Source organism: Cavia porcellus, unplaced genomic scaffold (genome assembly GCF_034190915.1).
Source record: "Cavia porcellus strain 051 isolate PalLab524CR breed Dunkin Hartley unplaced genomic scaffold, mCavPor4.1 scaffold_9, whole genome shotgun sequence".
NCBI classification, from domain to species: Eukaryota; Metazoa; Chordata; class Mammalia; order Rodentia; family Caviidae; genus Cavia; species Cavia porcellus.
Genome location: NW_026947492.1, coordinates 9,344,598 through 9,360,511, shown reverse-complemented (window position 1 = coordinate 9,360,511; position 15,914 = coordinate 9,344,598). Strand labels below are relative to the sequence as shown.

At 44.7% G+C, this 15,914-nt stretch overlaps 1 protein-coding gene and 1 long non-coding RNA gene across 4 annotated transcripts in view; one reads left to right on the top strand and one right to left on the bottom strand.

The window, feature by feature from the left end:
- Positions 1–8,545: 8,545 nt before the first annotated feature.
- LOC134477617 (uncharacterized) lies at positions 8,546–10,401 on the bottom strand. Its single transcript, XR_010049654.1, has 2 exons — positions 10,035–10,401; positions 8,546–9,938 (listed from the first exon to the last, which is right to left on the bottom strand). It is a non-coding gene; the product is annotated as an uncharacterized LOC134477617 (long non-coding RNA).
- A 153-nt stretch (positions 10,402–10,554) lies between these two features.
- The window catches only part of Sik3 (SIK family kinase 3), a 250,370-nt gene continuing 245,010 nt past the window's right edge, over positions 10,555–15,914 (top strand). Inside the window, exon 1 of one of the 3 annotated variants that reach the window (XM_063255817.1) lies at positions 10,555–10,812. In XM_063255817.1, the coding sequence (XP_063111887.1) occupies positions 10,714–10,812 (99 nt within the window). In that variant the 5' untranslated portion in view covers positions 10,555–10,713. The remainder of the gene's footprint in view (positions 10,813–15,914) is intronic. The other 2 variants (XM_063255818.1, XM_063255816.1) reach the window with 2 other exon arrangements.

Below are 15,914 nucleotides of genomic sequence, written 5' to 3'. Positions count from 1 at the left end.
GAAAAAAAAAGTTTGGAAAGACACTTGGCTCCAGAAATCAACTTCCTTTGGATTGCTTCTCAGATTCACTCCTTATTTGCTCCTATCACATAACTTGACCCACAGTAAAGGGGAATAATATCTACTGTGTGACGTTTGAGAATAATGTTTTCGCTGGGCATCAAGTTGCATCACAGACACAAATATGTCCAACTTCCAAAGACTGAGCTACATACTTTTACAAAATCAAATCAAAATAGTTAATGTTATCACTTTCTTCCTTTAGCTTCAAAGTTAATTCATTTTTACAGCCTATTTTCTATTTTCAAGTATTTGTTTTGTTTGTGAGACAGGGCCTTGCTAGGTAGTTCAGGCTGGTCTTGTTGGATTCACTACATAGTCCAGTCTGGCCTCGAAGTCATAGAGATCCTTCTGCCTCAGCCTCCCGAGGGCTGGGATCGTAGGCATGCACCATCACTCCTGGCTCTGTATTCTCAATTATACTTGATATTTTGGAAATAATTTGGAATTATTATTCACTTGCTTTTGGCATTTACAAGGAGGAAATTCATATTTGAGTACATAGTATACACCAGATCTTTTTTTTTTGGTCTTTTTGAGACAATATCTTACTATGCAGCTCAGGCTGGCCTTGAGCTCACTTTGTAGCTCAGGGTGGTCTTGAACTTGCAATGACACACCTGCCTCAGCCTCCTGAGTGCTGGGACTAAGGTGTGCATCACCATGCCCAGTTTATACCAGACTTTTTGGGACAGAGTCTGTCTATGTAGTCAAGGCTGGGTTTGAATGTGTCATCCTGCCTTATCCTGCTGAGTGCTGGGATTGCAGGAATGTGCTACTTTGTCCGGCTAAATACCAAACAGGCTTATCACATTGTGACTTTGCTATTTCTGCATTTCAAATTTGCTAGCTTTTTTTTTTTTTTTTTACAAGCGTTGATATTATTTTAAAAATAAAAATAAATGGAAATAATCTTATCTTTAAGAGTTTTTAAAATGCTGTAAGAAATCTAAGGAAAAGGTTAAGTAACACCCTTGCATGGCATAAAATCAAGGCATAGCCTGTCACCTGGACTAATGTATCACTATTTTCTCTCTTCCTCTATCTTTTCTTTTTCTCTGTCACTGTCTCTCGCTCTCTTTCTTGTGCTGCTGGGTATTGAACCCAGGAACTCTGCACTGAGATATATCTCACGAACTTTCGTTTGTCTATTTATGTTTTATTTTGAGGCAGTCTTGCCAAGTCACTAAATTGCGACTGGGCTTGAATCTGTGGTCCTCCTGCCTCAGCCTCCAAGAGTGCTGGGATTACAAGCATGCACTACTATATCTAGTTTGTACTTTCCATTTGGTTGTGAAGAAATCCAGCTTCCCGGAGCCAGGAGCAGCTGCCATGGGGAATGAGAAGAGAATCAAGAAGCCAAAGCATGCTTGACTGTGAGCCATCCAGAAGGTAGGCTGGGAGACAAGAAGAGCCACTGTCCCCCCTCCCCTGTAAGCAAAGGACTGATTCAGAGAAACTCAGGCTGAGATGGTAAAAAAAAAAAAAAAGGGTGTGTGGGGGAGCTTAATGCTTGTATTGTTGCTTGTATTGTTTGATTGACTTCACAGGCCTAAGACTGGTAGTCTGAGCATCTATTTGGAGGACAACAATATACATTGTAGCAACTGTGCAGTATTTCTTTCCTGTCTTGTTTTTGAAATCCAATGTTTCATTCTATTTTACTGTTTTTGTTTTATTCCTGTATCTGGTAACTTGAGCAACTATTTTGAAGATAATAATATATAATATAACGATCATTGTTAAATTCCTATCATCTTGTTTTGAAAACCTATACAGCGATTGTTGTTGTGTCGCTTTATTCTTGTTTTTACTTATTTGCGTCTTGATTTTTCTGTTATTTCTTTTTTCTCCTTAAAATAAAAAAAAAAATTTTTCACACACACAAAAGTCCAACTTCCTGGAGCTGTCTCTTATCTGGACTCAAGCTTTCTGGCTCCTGAGTGGGCTTGTGGTTTTCAATTTCCTATACTTTAAGTGGAACCAGAAAGCCTTGGTGCAGTAGAAATGAGTTAGGTGTCATGTACTTTTGATCTTTGACCAGCAGATGTCTCTGCAGACAAGGGAGAGGGCTGTTTCTGGCTTCAAAACATGGAAGATGGATTTTCTAGTTTAATAAAAACTGGGGCCAAAATGAAGCACATTCCCCCCCCCCCCCGGTAAGTCAGCTACCTACAGAAGCCAATGCCAGTGCTATAAATTGTTTTCAGGCAACAATTGGACATCTTGGTAGAAACCTGAGCAATAACCAGGTGTGGTGGCACATGCCTATAATCCCAACGTTGGGGAGGCTGAGGCAGGAGAACGGCTGTGAGTCAGTTCAAGGCCAGCCTGGGCTCCATTAAGGCCAGTTTGAACTATGTAGTGAGACCTTGTCTCAAACAAAACAAAGGGGAAAAAAAGCAAAAATCATTCTTAATGCAAGAAACTGGTACAGACAGAACATTCTTTAGGAGCGTGGAAGGGTGTTTGAAGGTGAGCATTTAGGAGCAAGAGGCAACCTTTGTCGCAGGTGCTGCAGGGAGGAGGCTCTTTGATTAGAAGGAAAGTGAAGGTTACAGGAAAAGAGGAAAGATGCAATTTGTAGGAATAGAACCAGCGAAACAAAGGAAGCTTTCCAGCCTCCGTAGAATGTTATCATTCAGATCTAAAATGTTCCCCCAAAGTCTCGCCTGTTGGGAAGGCGATTGGCTCATGGGGCATTAGTACCCATCAGTGGACTCACCCATTGGTGAGTTCTGTAGTTGGATGGTCTGCTAGGTGGCTGGTTGGAGGCAGGTCACTGAGGGTGTGACCTGGAAGGATGAATTCTTGTTCTCAGTCTCTCTCTCTCTCTCTCTCTCTCTCTCTCTCTCTCTCTCTCTCTCTCTCTCCCCTTTCCCTGGTTGTCATGGCTGAGCAGCTTTCTTCTGCCAGGCTGTTTCTTCCTTGGGACTAACCAACTATGGACTGAATCCTCTGAAATCTTTCAACCAAAATAAACCCCTCCTCCAGCAGTTTCAGCCATGGATATTTTGTCCCAGAAACAGGAAAGTGTCTATTATAGAAAATTAGTACCAAGATTGGGGTCACTGCTATGGCTATACTTTACTATGCGCTTTAGAAACCTTTGGAAGTGGTTTCTGGGAAGAGTTTGAAAAGGTTTAGAGATAGCTAGAGAAGCCTCATAATGCTGTAAACAGAGACTGATGAGAGATTCTAGTCAGATATCACAAGTCTTGAATCTTTATAAGAATGTGGATCATAAAAGGCCAGGCCCTTGAGGTTTCAGATGGGAATGGGGACCATATTGGAAGGTGGATTAGAGGTCAGGCATGTTTAATTCTGGCAAAAACTTTGTCTACATTCTGTCCATGTCCTAAGGTTTTATATGGAGCTGAATTTAAAGGTGATTAATTAATCTGGTGGGGAAATTTAAAGGCATTCCAGAATTTAAATTATGTCATGGCTACTGCTGGCTCCTTGTAGTCAAATTTATAGTTAAGATCAGGAGCAAAAAGCGGAGCCAAATGATGTAGAAAATTTTTCTGGTGGCCAAAAATGAATTGTGGCTGGGTATGGTGGTGAATGCCTAAAATCCTAACACTCAGGAGGCTGAGTCAGAAGGATTGACACAAGTTTGAGGCCTTGGCTACATAGTGAGTTTAACCTGGACTGCATAGCAAGACCTTGTGTCACAAAAAGAAGGAGGAGGAGGATGAGGAAGAGGAAGAGAAGGAAGAGGAGAAGTGGAGGAGGAGGAGCATCAGCAGCAGTAGAGGAAGAAGAAGAAACCTAAAAATGAGTTGTGTGTAAAGCTGGGTCAAAAGGGTGTGGCTGCTAAAGAGATTCATGCTATTAAAAGAGACCAAGTATTTTCAAGGGAATAAGAAGAAAGAGGCCATGAGGACATCTCAGGAATCAACAAGACCCCATCCACTGCAGTATCAAATGTGCAGAGTGTAAACCTTTGAGTTGAGAAGAGAGCCCTTGAGCCCCTGCTTGAGAAGGGCTGCCTAGGGACCTGGTACCACAGCGCTGAGGCATCCAGGTACTCAGAGGCTGCTGCCGCCATGGTCCAAGGGGACCTACTTACTGCTCAAACTGGTGCGGAATTTGGTATCATATCTGTGGTTTGTTCCACTGTAAGTAGCTGAATGTGCTGTTAGGAGGTGGCACGTAGCTGGGTCTGTGTCACTGGGTAGATGACCTGGAATGTTGCATTCCTGTCCTCTACAGAGCCTCAGTCTCCCTGTGCTTCTGATTGCTGTGGGTTCAACAGCTTTTCCTCTGCCATACAATTTCTTCCTTGGAGCCAACCCACTGCGGATTGAATCTTTGAAAAACTGCAAGCCAAAATAAACTTTCTTCCTTTCAATTACAGGTGTCAGGTATTCATATCAGAGAAAAAAGCAATTAATATGTAGACTTTGAAATAGGCTTTTATTTTCTGTGAAATATTCTGACTTCCTAGACTCTTAGGTACACGTCTATAAGCAAGAGAAGTGTACTTAAGGACCTAGATATGCCAACATCTTGTTAAACATTTGTTGAGTACCACAATTTTTATTTGAAAAAAAAGGCAAATTACAAAAAAAAAATGCTTTTGAGAATTGATCATGTAATGAGGGGCACCTCACAATGAGGATCATGTACTTTCATGAAAAAAATTACCCTGGGGACTGGGGATTTAGCTCAGCGGCATAAAGCGCCTGCCTTGCAAGCAGGCGGTCGTGAGTTTGATCCCTGGTACCAATAAAAAGGAAAAAGAAAAAAAAAAAAAAAAAAAAAGAAAGTTACCCTGGATAAACTTTTTTTCCTACTAAATGTATTGCTTCATTGATTTTCCTTATAAAAGCAAACTTGGAGGCTGGTAGGGTAGTTCAGTAGTAGAGGACTTGCCTAGAGTATGTAAGCTCTGGGTTAAAGCCTCAGCGCTGCAGTAACAAAGTGAAACCATAAAAGAAGACCAAAACCAGAACAAAACACAAAGGAAACCTAAAGATGTATTTATCTGACAAAGATACTGCTTGCAAATAAATGCAGTCGCATGTACAAATGCAGAAAACTAACAGGCACAGCAGAACATCTGTAGTCCCAGATTCCTTAAAGTGTAGGCAGGAGGATCCATTGAGTCCTGGAGTTAGGTGTCAGCTTGGGCATAGATGGTGAGACTGTCCTCTTTCCCACAGTCAAATCACATTGAAAGATATTTGGAGTGGCTTAAAGAATATTTAAGAAAAATCTTTTGTAGAATATGAACAAAAAGTACACAACTGTTTCTGTTGTGGTTTGAATAGTTAGATTAAAAAACATGGGTAGAGCCAGGTGGGGTGGTTCATGCCTGCAATCCCAGCACTTGGGAGGCTGAGCAGGAAGATTGCTGTGAGTTTGAGGTCAGCCTGGGCTACAAAGTGAGTTCAAGTCCAGCCTGAACTGTACAGTGAGACCCTGTCTCAAAAGCCTGGAAAACAAAACAAAACAAAAACTGAAGAGAAATGGGAAGGTCGTTTAGCTTCTTCTATGCCTCTTCCCCAAAATGTTTTAGAGCAGGAAATGAGGTAGTTATTCTTATCTGATCAGACCTGTTTCTACACACTCATGGAAAACATTTGAACACAACTAGGCTGAGCTAGGATGGAGAAAGAAGAAGCAAAAGCACATAGCTGGTGGTGCAAAATGAGCTTTAACAAAGAGCAGGTACACATTCATCTCTCCCAGGGAACCAGGGCATTTGGAGTGTTCAGACAATGTGTGCCCAGCAGTGCCCTGATTCTACGTGATGGCAGAATTTATAGTCACCAGGAATTTTTGTTTGTGGCATGAAAACATTCTATGATGTTAATTTTTGACCTACAGAATTTCTGAATAATGCTTGTGTATCAAATGATTGCTTGCATAATGTCAGCTTGTTTTAGCACAGAAATGAATTGGGTCAAAGTAAAGAGTTGGGCTTTCTTTAAGGTCTGCATAACTCTGAGGGTCTACAGAGCAACATCGCAAGGCTGCAGCTTTCTTTCTGCTTGCTGATAAACTGCAAAGATGAAGCAGGCCTTTAAAATCTTAAAGAGGGAAAACACCTCAAAGAGTTAATGTGCTACATGCCACTCTTTATTATATTCCTATCAGGTTAGCAAGGGTCCTTAGACTTTCTCTCTCTCTCTCTTTTTTCTTTTTGAGACTAGGTCTGGCTATGCAGCTCAGGCTGGCCTTAAGCTCACTCTGTAACCCAGGCAGGTCTTCAACTTGCAACATTCCTCTTACCTCTGCCTTTGGAGTGCTGGGATTATAGGCATGAGTCATTACACCCGGGGTTTTATCTCTCTCTCTCTCTCTTTTTTTTTTTTTTTTTTGTCTTTTTCCTTTTTATCGGTACCAGGGATTGAACTCACGACCGCCTGCTTGCAAGGCAGGTGCTTATGCGGCTGAGCTAAATCCCCAGCTTCTAGTTTTATAACTCTTAATTAAAAGTTTCTAATTTTCTACTATCTCTATCAAGAGTATCTTGTTTTTTGTTTTTTTGGTTTTTTTTCAAATTGGAAACAAGACATAGTGACATGATGTGGAAAGCATCTACTTCTTGTCTTTGAATCTATGTTTTACTTTTTCAGAAAAGAATTTTGCCCTGGTTGCTGATTGGGCTGGGTGGTGGCTGGCTCTGTGTTTCCCCTGGAGTGCTGGCTCTCTGAGAAGGCAGCCTCCTCCTCTTAGTGGATCCCAGGACAGAACAGACCCACTGGCCCAGTCTCATTTGGGCTGTGACATTGTTACACAAATGTGATGATTGGGTGCCATTTACAAGTGACACCATCCCAGGTATTTTGTCCAGTTTTGTAATCTGATTTTTAGTCACATGTTTCCGTTCCTGCCCTGTCCTGCTTTCAGGAACTCTCAAAGTACTCCTTAGCCAGCTTTCCATCACTAAGTTGATTAGGGGAGCTAATCAACTTAAAAAGGTTCATTTTGATTAACAGTGTTCAAGATTGAGTCTCTGACGGGTTCACCCTGATGTTTTGGGCCTTGTGTTTTACAGCAGAGCAAGAATGCATGGGGGGAGCAAAAGTGTTCACTTCTTGGTTGCAGAGAAAGAAAGGGAGAAAGAGAGGCAGAGTTGTGGGCCACACAGTCCCCTCTGAGGCCATTTTCCAGTCACCTGAAGATCTCCCACGAGGCCACACCTCTTTACAGGGCCATTGTCTCCCACCAGCACCAGGTGGGAGACAACTCTTTTAACACAAGAGGCCTTAGAGACATTGCCCATCTAAACCAAAGCACCGTGCGTGTCTAAACCGAGATCCGTTACCCTGGCTTCCTTCCAAAGAAACTACTTTTCCTACCTTGGCTCCTACCTTGGCAGGGGTTGTACTATCTTAGGGAAAGTTCTTAGGCTGCAAAGGTAGACGGCCTGTGTTTGGGCTTCACTTTTACTGTACACATTTTGGGTCTGTGAGTTTGGCAATTCCCTTAATCCCTTCGTACCTCATTGGTTTTATCTGCAGAACAGGGATAATAATGAAATGTAGCTCATGGATCTCTTGTGCAGCTTTAGAGAATTCACAAGTGTAAACTTTGTAGCATAGTGCTTGGCAAGTTGTTATTTTGTAATTATTATTTTGTGGTGTTGGGGATTGAACCCAGAGCTTTGAAGATGTTAATGTACTTTATCACAGCTCCTAAACTGTTATTATTGACTGTGAGTCTCTCCTCAGTCTTTGGTATTGCAAACATCCTTAATAAATATACAAAGGGGCTGGGGATTTAGCTCAGAGCCATAAGCACCTGCTTTGCAAGAGCGTGGTCGTGAGTTTGATACCCGGTACGGATAAAAAAAAAAAAAAAAGAATAAATATACACAACTAAACTATTTTTCTTTTCCTAGCACTCAGGAGGGTAAGGCAGGAAGATGCTGTGAATTCAAGACCACGTTGGGTACATAGTGAGTTCAAGGCCAGTTTGAAATATATAGCAAGACTCTGTTTCAACAAAACAAAACAAGGGCTGGGGATTTAGCTCAGCGGCATGAGCACCTGCCTTGCAAGTGTGCAGTCCTGAGAATTTGATCCTCGGTACCAAAAAAAACCAAAAAACAAAAAACAAAAAACAAAAAACAACAAAAAAAAAACCAAAACCAAAACCAAAAAGTAAACTATTTTCTTTTCCTTCCAATGATCTCTTTTGATTAACTCCCATTTTCTTTATTCTTCTCGTGAAAGAGGACTGTTTGGTACTGGAGATCAAACTCATGACCCAGTACTTGCCAAGCAGGTGTTTATGCCACTGAGCTAAATTTCCGGCCCAAAAGAGGACTCTTAAGAGAGACCTCTAGAGCTGGGCGTGGTGGCTCATGCCTGTAATCCCAGCACTGGGGAGACTGAGGCAGGAGGATCCTGGCGAGTTTGAGACCAGCCTGGGCTACAAAGTGAGCTCAAGGCCAACCTGAACTGCATAGAGACCCTGTCTCAAAAGGACAAAAAACAAAAACAAACAAAAAAAAGAGATCTCAAGATCAAGTCCAAAAAAGTCTTTATTGGACATACCACCTACAAGTCTCACTCCATACAATCTGGGAGCATAAACGATATAAAAACTGTGTGGCTATATTTTGGTTATTTTGGGGAACAAGGGAGATCTGTTTCTTCTCTTTGAAAATTAGACCAATGCTTCATTTTCCAGGACTTCCCCAGTGTTGCCTTTGATACCTTTGCAAGAGCAGCAGAAGTAACTGTACTTGATGTTCAAATTATCTCCGTGAGTGGATGATACTCATAAACACACAGTCACGAGCAAGAGTGGTTTCAGGTTGCAGAGTGAGAGTTCTTCCTTGCTATATTGTATCAGGCAGCTAAGAATTCTACTGAGTCCCCTGTGAGCCCCCCAAGGCTCTGGGACACAGCAGTGAAGTTACCATCCCTGCTACAGGTAGGGGAGGGCCATGAAATGGCCAGAAAGACAGACTGGATCCCATCATTTATCTGGGATTGAATGAGCTCAACTGATGAAAGTGCAGGAGATGTCCTATTTATCCTAATCCTTATTGCTTGTAAAGGAGCCAATTAGTGTTGATTGTGTTGGCAATTGAGAACGGCCTCCAGGGAACTGAGCCAAGGCAATTGAGGGATGACCCCTCCTTCCCATCCATCTTGGTTCTAGGCACTGCTCAAAGTCAGCGGGGCATCAGAGCACTCGGGGTCTTTCGGTTAGAGAGAGTAAGTTGGGTGTCATTTTTAAATATTGTACTCAATGACCTGACAATAAATACAGTTCTGCCACGGAGAGAGCAGAGGATGGATCAAGACTAGAGTAGAGGGATACATTTTAGTTTACAAGTATGCACAGTCTTACTGCTTGCTTTCCTGTCCCCTCAAAGGCTATCTTCCCCTGACAGTCCATTTTCCTACCTCCAATCCCCAGGTAAAGCAGTTAAATCGATCTGTTTAACGAGAAAGGGGAGAAGAGGGGGAAACCTGGGAGCTAGTGGAGTGTGGAATGTCAGATGATAGAAGAGGGAAGGAAAAGAGATGAGTTTTTATTGCTGGAGTTATTAATTTGATGGCTTATTAATGTCCTTGGAGAGTCGCTAGGAAGGATGGAATTTTTATTTATTTATTTTGCCAAACGGACTGTTCATCTTTGAGCACGACTGCTCACCAGATAACGTGCATGGCGGCTTCACCGGGTTACAAACATAACAGAAGCTGCGCAGATACTCTGACAGTCACCTGGCTACAGCACAGCTCGGTGTCGGGTGTGTGTGTGTGTGTGTGTGTGTGTGAGCGCGCGTGGGAAGCAGAATGACGTATGCTCTCTGGCCCTCACCCACCCAGCGACTGGAGTGCGTGGTTGGGCTCGTTTCTCCGCTCTGGAACACGCAGATCCTAGTTTCGCCATTCTTCTAGATTCTGTGATAATTAGATCAATTCTACAAGGTGAGCTGGATTTGATTTTTCCAAAACGGATTTTGTAAGAGGAAGGAATTTTACTGAACAGTTCCCTACCTTGCTACCAACTTGATTACAGTCGCTCAGATCCTAGAGCTGCGCCTGCCCTTGTGGCCTCCAGGGCTGCAGGGTAGTTCTGGCGACGAGGAAATACTTCTCAGGGAGGTTGTGGAACTGGAACAGAGGTCCCAGCAGGGGTCACGCTGTGATTTCAGGGCCACGGGGTCAGGCCTGAGGGAGACGGCGGAGGCACCGAAGTCGCTGACACACTCCAGGTTCCCGCTGCCCGCTCCCCAGAGCGGGGCACCCGGGAGCAGGCGCCGAAGGAACCCGGCCCACGCGGGAAGGTCGAGCCAGTCCGTGAGGTCACGGTTGCCATGGCGCTGCGCAGTGACGCGCGTCGGCACGTGACCAGCGGTTGCCATGGCGCCAGGCGCCCGGCGGCGCGGGAGCCCCGCCCCCCGGGTGACGTGCGCAGCCCCCCTCCTTTTCCCGCCCCCCGCCCCCTCCCCTCAGCCGGCTCCCCGCGGACCCGGAGGTTTCACTGCACAACAAGATGGCGGCGGCGGCGGCGGCGGCGAGCGGAGCTGGCGGGGCTGCCGGGGCCGCGGCAGGGGGAGCCGGCCCGGCGGGCCGCCTGCTGCCTCCGCCCGCGCCCGCGCCCCCGGCCGCCCCCGCTGCCGTGGCCCCTGCGGCCGGCCAGCCGCGTCCCGCAGCCCCAGCGTCCCGCGGGCCGATGCCGGCGCGCATCGGCTACTACGAGATCGACCGCACCATCGGCAAGGGCAACTTCGCCGTGGTCAAGCGGGCCACGCACCTCGTCACCAAGGCCAAGGTACCGGCGCCGCGGGGCCGCGCGGCCGTGGGCTTGCGCAGCCCGGGACCGTCCGAGTGCGGCGGCGCCGGGAGTCCGCGCTCGGGGGCTCGGGTCGGTCGGGCAGCGAGTGGGTCCGCGTCTCGGCGGAGCGGCGGGGTCGTGTCGGGGCCGGCGGGCTGGGTGGCGGCGTGTGAAGGCAGGGACGTCACGGCCCCGCGCTGGAGACTCCTCAGCTCCGGGCGGGGGACCCGAGCCCGGGACCCGGGAACTGAGCCGCGGGGCAGGGAAGGGGTCCTCGGCCGTGCGGAGGTAGTGGAAGGGTGGCTGGAAGGGGAGGCTGGGACTCGGGGGCCGGCAGACTACAGCCAGAAGACTCCGGAACCAGCAGTTAGGAAATGGTGAGGGAATGAGGCAGGAGCCTGTGCTATGTGGATCCGGAGGACAGGGGCAGCGGGCGCAGCTGGCCGACCCGGGCTTCTCGGGGGCCCCGGCGCTGCTGGGCATGGACTGGGGAGTGTGATGGGTGCAGGGCACCGGGAAGTGTGGGGAACCCGGTGCCTTACGACACACAGGAATCCGCATATGGTCGTTTAAAACTGATAGAGGGTGCGAATGGAGGAAGGTTGAGGAGGGACACGGTTATTGGAGGATGCATTGAAGGAAATGGGGAACTAAAGGGAAAAATTGTTTGGGGTGCGGGTCCAAGAACAGAGACCCCAGGGTGGGGGTGGAGGGTCCAGGTTTATGGGGGCCCTAGCAATCCAAGGGTTAAACTGTTGGGAAGAGTCAGGTCGCCGGTTATTTTTAGTCTTTAGAGGGTCTGGAATTGTGGGCTTTACAAGAACTCGGGGTGAGCTTTGCTGGTGAGGGAAGAGCTTCTGACCGAGGAGGAGTCCAGGCACCGCAGAGGATTATACTTGTTGGGCCCTTTGGTTCCTAAGGGATTTGAGGAGCTGTAGCAGAGAAATTGGTCAAGGTCAATTAGGAAGCCATATATGTATACATATATAGTCTTTTTTTTTTTTTTTTTTGAGGAAATTGGAAATAATAGTCTTTATTGGGAGTATGGTGATTTAAGCTATCGGGAAATGTTTAGTTTTAATGGAACTCACAAAACCCATTTTACCTCCCAGTTTTTCTTTGCTCAATATGTCATTTGAGCGAATATTTTCAATGTAGTCATTCATTACGTTTAAAACTGCAGTGTGTGTTTCCTCCAGCCTGACAAATGAAGAACCCTTCTAGGCTGCTGCGGCTTTCCACCAAAGCCATGTCGGTTCTCCTCACCTCCTCAGCCTTGGCTTTGCCATGACCTACCTGGTTTTTGCTTTTATGGCTTGTTTTCAGAGAGGAGTGGCTTATCTAGGCCTCCTGTCCTGCTCAGTTGCAGCCTAGAAGTTCCTTCCAATGCCCCTCTCTAAGTCTACAGAGGCCCTTCTTGCCAGGGTGACGTGTGTGTGTGTGTGTGTGTGTGTGTGTGTGTGTGTGTGTGTTTGTGTGTTTGTGGCTGTGATGAATTGATTGATCAGTTTCACTTCCTGTGAAGGGCCCTCTTCAGCCTTTTGTCAGTTTTTATCATAAAGCTTCAAGTCTGGAGATCAGAGCCTGAATGAGATACCTAAATCCCAGATGTTACCCTCAGACCCTTAGGGGAAGTAGACTCTACTCTGGAGTGTGTGCAGACTTGTTTACTGTTAGCCAAACCAAATTTATATTTATAAACAATATGCGTCGTTCCTTGTTTTGCTAGCCTCCTTTCTCCCAAGTAATCATGTTGTGCTCTGTGATTATTTTACTCTACCTCTGGGAAATGGGTTTCATGTCTTAATTGGTTGCCTGGTTTATGATCTCTATGATTTAAAGAAACTTGAATTTTCTTTTTTTTTTTTGTCTTTTTCATTTTTATTGGTACCAGGGATCGAACTCACGACTGCCTGCTTCCAAGGCAGGCGCTTATGCCGCTGAGCTAAATCCCCAGCCCCAGAAACTTGAATTTTCAACCCCTTGAATATACCAAACTATTGATCAAGAAAGAAAAAACCTTTGCGACAGATGGGATTGAATGTTTTTGTGGATTCACTTGCAAACAGTTGATTTTTGGCTTTATACCGGGGATCGAACTCACGACTGCCTGCTTACAAGGCAGGTGCTTATGCCGCTGAGCTAAATCCCCAGCTTTTTTTTGTTTTTATGAAAGACATTTCTGTTCTCAGTAGTTAGCAAACTAGTGCCTAATTATGGCTGATCTGCCTACTTTATAATTTGTGCCCTGTGCATGTGTGCATCCTTGTGTGTGTGTGTTTCACAGTTTTTCTCTGAGACCTTGGTGTCCTTTAGGACTATAGCATTTAAAACATTGGCTTGTTTATTAGTGAGTGTCACTTTATTTGGATTTTATCTTTGATCATTTGTGGTGCGTGGTTATGCAATTCCCATGTATGGAAATATTCAAACTCTTGAATGAGATGGAAATGGCTTGGACAATGAGTTGCATGTGTGAAGAGATCACACCAGCATTCGTTTGCGTTTCTGTAGCAGTGTGCAATTTCCTAGTTACAGTGACAAGTGTCCCATCTTTTGCTGCTTAAATTTCTCTGACGACATGAGTGAAGCTTTCTTCACAAGGAGTTGTCATGTGCTCGGGATGAATGATGAACATATTTTGGCCTGCTTCTTGCTCATCTGAATGCACTTTGGAAGGGGTTCTCAGTTGCTGACGGCTTAGATGTGCCTCGCAGCTGTTAACGTATGATGGCCTATTAATGCCAGGGCTTGGTTATATAATGGTGGGGAAGGTGCAGAGGTACTAGAAGTTGCAGGAGCTGCTGCTTTAGTTGCTCAGGTAGGAAGCTTTTTCTCCCTGTATAATGCAGGATTTTTCTGCAGTCAAAGCATTTGGAAGCAAAGTTATTCTTACCCTGTTTCTACAATGTATTATTTTTTGTTTCACCTTTTTGAGGTGGGTGATTGTTTTTTCTTTCTCCCCCCACCTCAGTGAATCACGCAGTGTTCTGGGTTTTTCTGTAACCATATATAAAATCACATTCAGGTAACTCAGATGATACTTGTGTTGGCTGAAGGAGATCAGGTAATAGGTATTTTCTGAATGTCGGAGAAATACTTAAGCTCGCTCTTTCTTTCTCTGTCCTCCTCTCTCTTTTTCTTTCTTTCTGCTCACTTTTATTCCATGACCCATTCCAAGGGCCAAGAGGCTAAAGTAAACTTCACTTATTGACTGAGCTTCTGTACCTCATCCAGCAGTAAGTGTGAAGCTGGCCCTTTCCCAAATCCTGTTAACTCTCAAGCTTCCTAGAGTAGGACCCTGGAATTATGGAAAATCAGTAAAGCGAAGGAGAATATTTGTGTTTTGGGTACTGTTATGGTACAGGATTCGAGAGCTCAGACCGGATCCTGGCAGCACTGCAGTGCTTCTGGCGTCACTGCAGAGCAGTGCACAGGAGCAGATTCCTCGGTGACACACTTCCATCAGCAGCTCACCTTGTCTTTGTGCAGCCTGCTATGATTTCCTCTTTTTTTTTTTTGTATTCTAAGATTCTCTGGCTCTGTTCTTTTGGTAAAACACTGTAAAGAATTAAAGATACTTTAAAATAGAGGGTTTTTTTTTTTTTTTTTTTGGCTTTCAGATTGTGTTCTGTTTCCTGTGCCTAATTATACCTTCAAAGTAATTGGATTAACAGGAACGAAGAGCAGATACATTTTCTGTGCATTTAAAAAAGTATATATAAAAGTCTATAAAAGTGTTTGGTCGAGTATTTTAAAGCTGAATTTTAGCAAATACATGGCATGCCAAATTACTGGTTTGCTGTAGGTGCTTCAGCTTTAAATGAGACTGCTTAGTTTGAATCTTGTTGCTTAATAATAAGGTGATTTTGTGCTGTGAGGAGGTATTTAACTTCTTTGTACTTTTTCCTCATCCGTAAAATGGGATGACAAGTTGGGCTTTGTGGAGGCTAAATACTGTGAGATAATATGTGTAAAGCTATTCATGCACAATGAGTGTGTAATAGGTGTTACCATCATCATCATCACCACACATTGGAGTAGCCCAGATGAGTGACCATAATTCCCTTTCTCTTTATTTTACCCTTTGGGAAGAGTTTAGGACTATTTGGGGCTGTTCAGAAAATACCTACTACCTGATCTGATGCCATCAATTTTGTGTAGGTAGCCATCCTGATGATATACTTTATGGTTTAAAAGAACGGGTTTTGGTGCTATTTCAGGGGCCACTTAGAGATACCTGGGTTTAATGCGGATGGAATATGGACTGGGTAATCTCATAAAATTAGCATTTAAAGCAAGTTTTCATTGATTAAACTTTTTAAAAAACAGTTGTGAGAGTTAACTGATAAAACTAACATTGGCCTTTGCTTTGAGCTGCCTCGAGTTTTCTGTCTGTCTGTCTGTCTTTCTTTTTTTCCTGAGACAAGGTCCCACTCTCTAGTTCAGGCTGGCTCTGAACTCACTATGTAGCCCAGACTGGCCTAGAACTCATGATACTCGCGCCTCAGCCTCCTGAGTGCTTCATTATGTTTTGTGTAACTAACTTTTGTCACATTGATGACTGAACATTTTGAGTGCAGTCTTTCCTCCAGAGAATCACTTAAATTTGGTGGAAAATATGTAAAAATGTTCCTACAAGCTTAAGAAAACATTTGCACTTGCATGCATCATGTGTTACTTAGAAGGCCAAGGTGAGGGTGCTTAACTTTAAATGTTACACAGAGAAAAACACTTTACCCTCATTTTGAACAGCCACCAGTCAGGACCCTTGGCTGTGTACGGGTTTTTTCTTGGTATCGGGGGTTGAACTGTGCTGTGTGTTTCACTGCAAGCTCATTGTCGTGAGAACAACTCACAGTGGACTAAAAGCAGTGTCTTGAGGGAAGAGTTGAGCAGAGCAGATGAGATAATGCTTTTGCCCCTTAGAAAACTGAAAACAAATGCAAAGCAAGTGGCAAACGGTAGAAAGAATTATGTCAAAAAGAAATTGAAAGCAAAATTTCCATTAGATACATTTGAGGAAGGTGGTCCTCCCCTGGACAGTGTGGCAGAAACAGCCGAAAGGTGAGTAAGCCCGTCTCGGTGTGGTTGTGCTG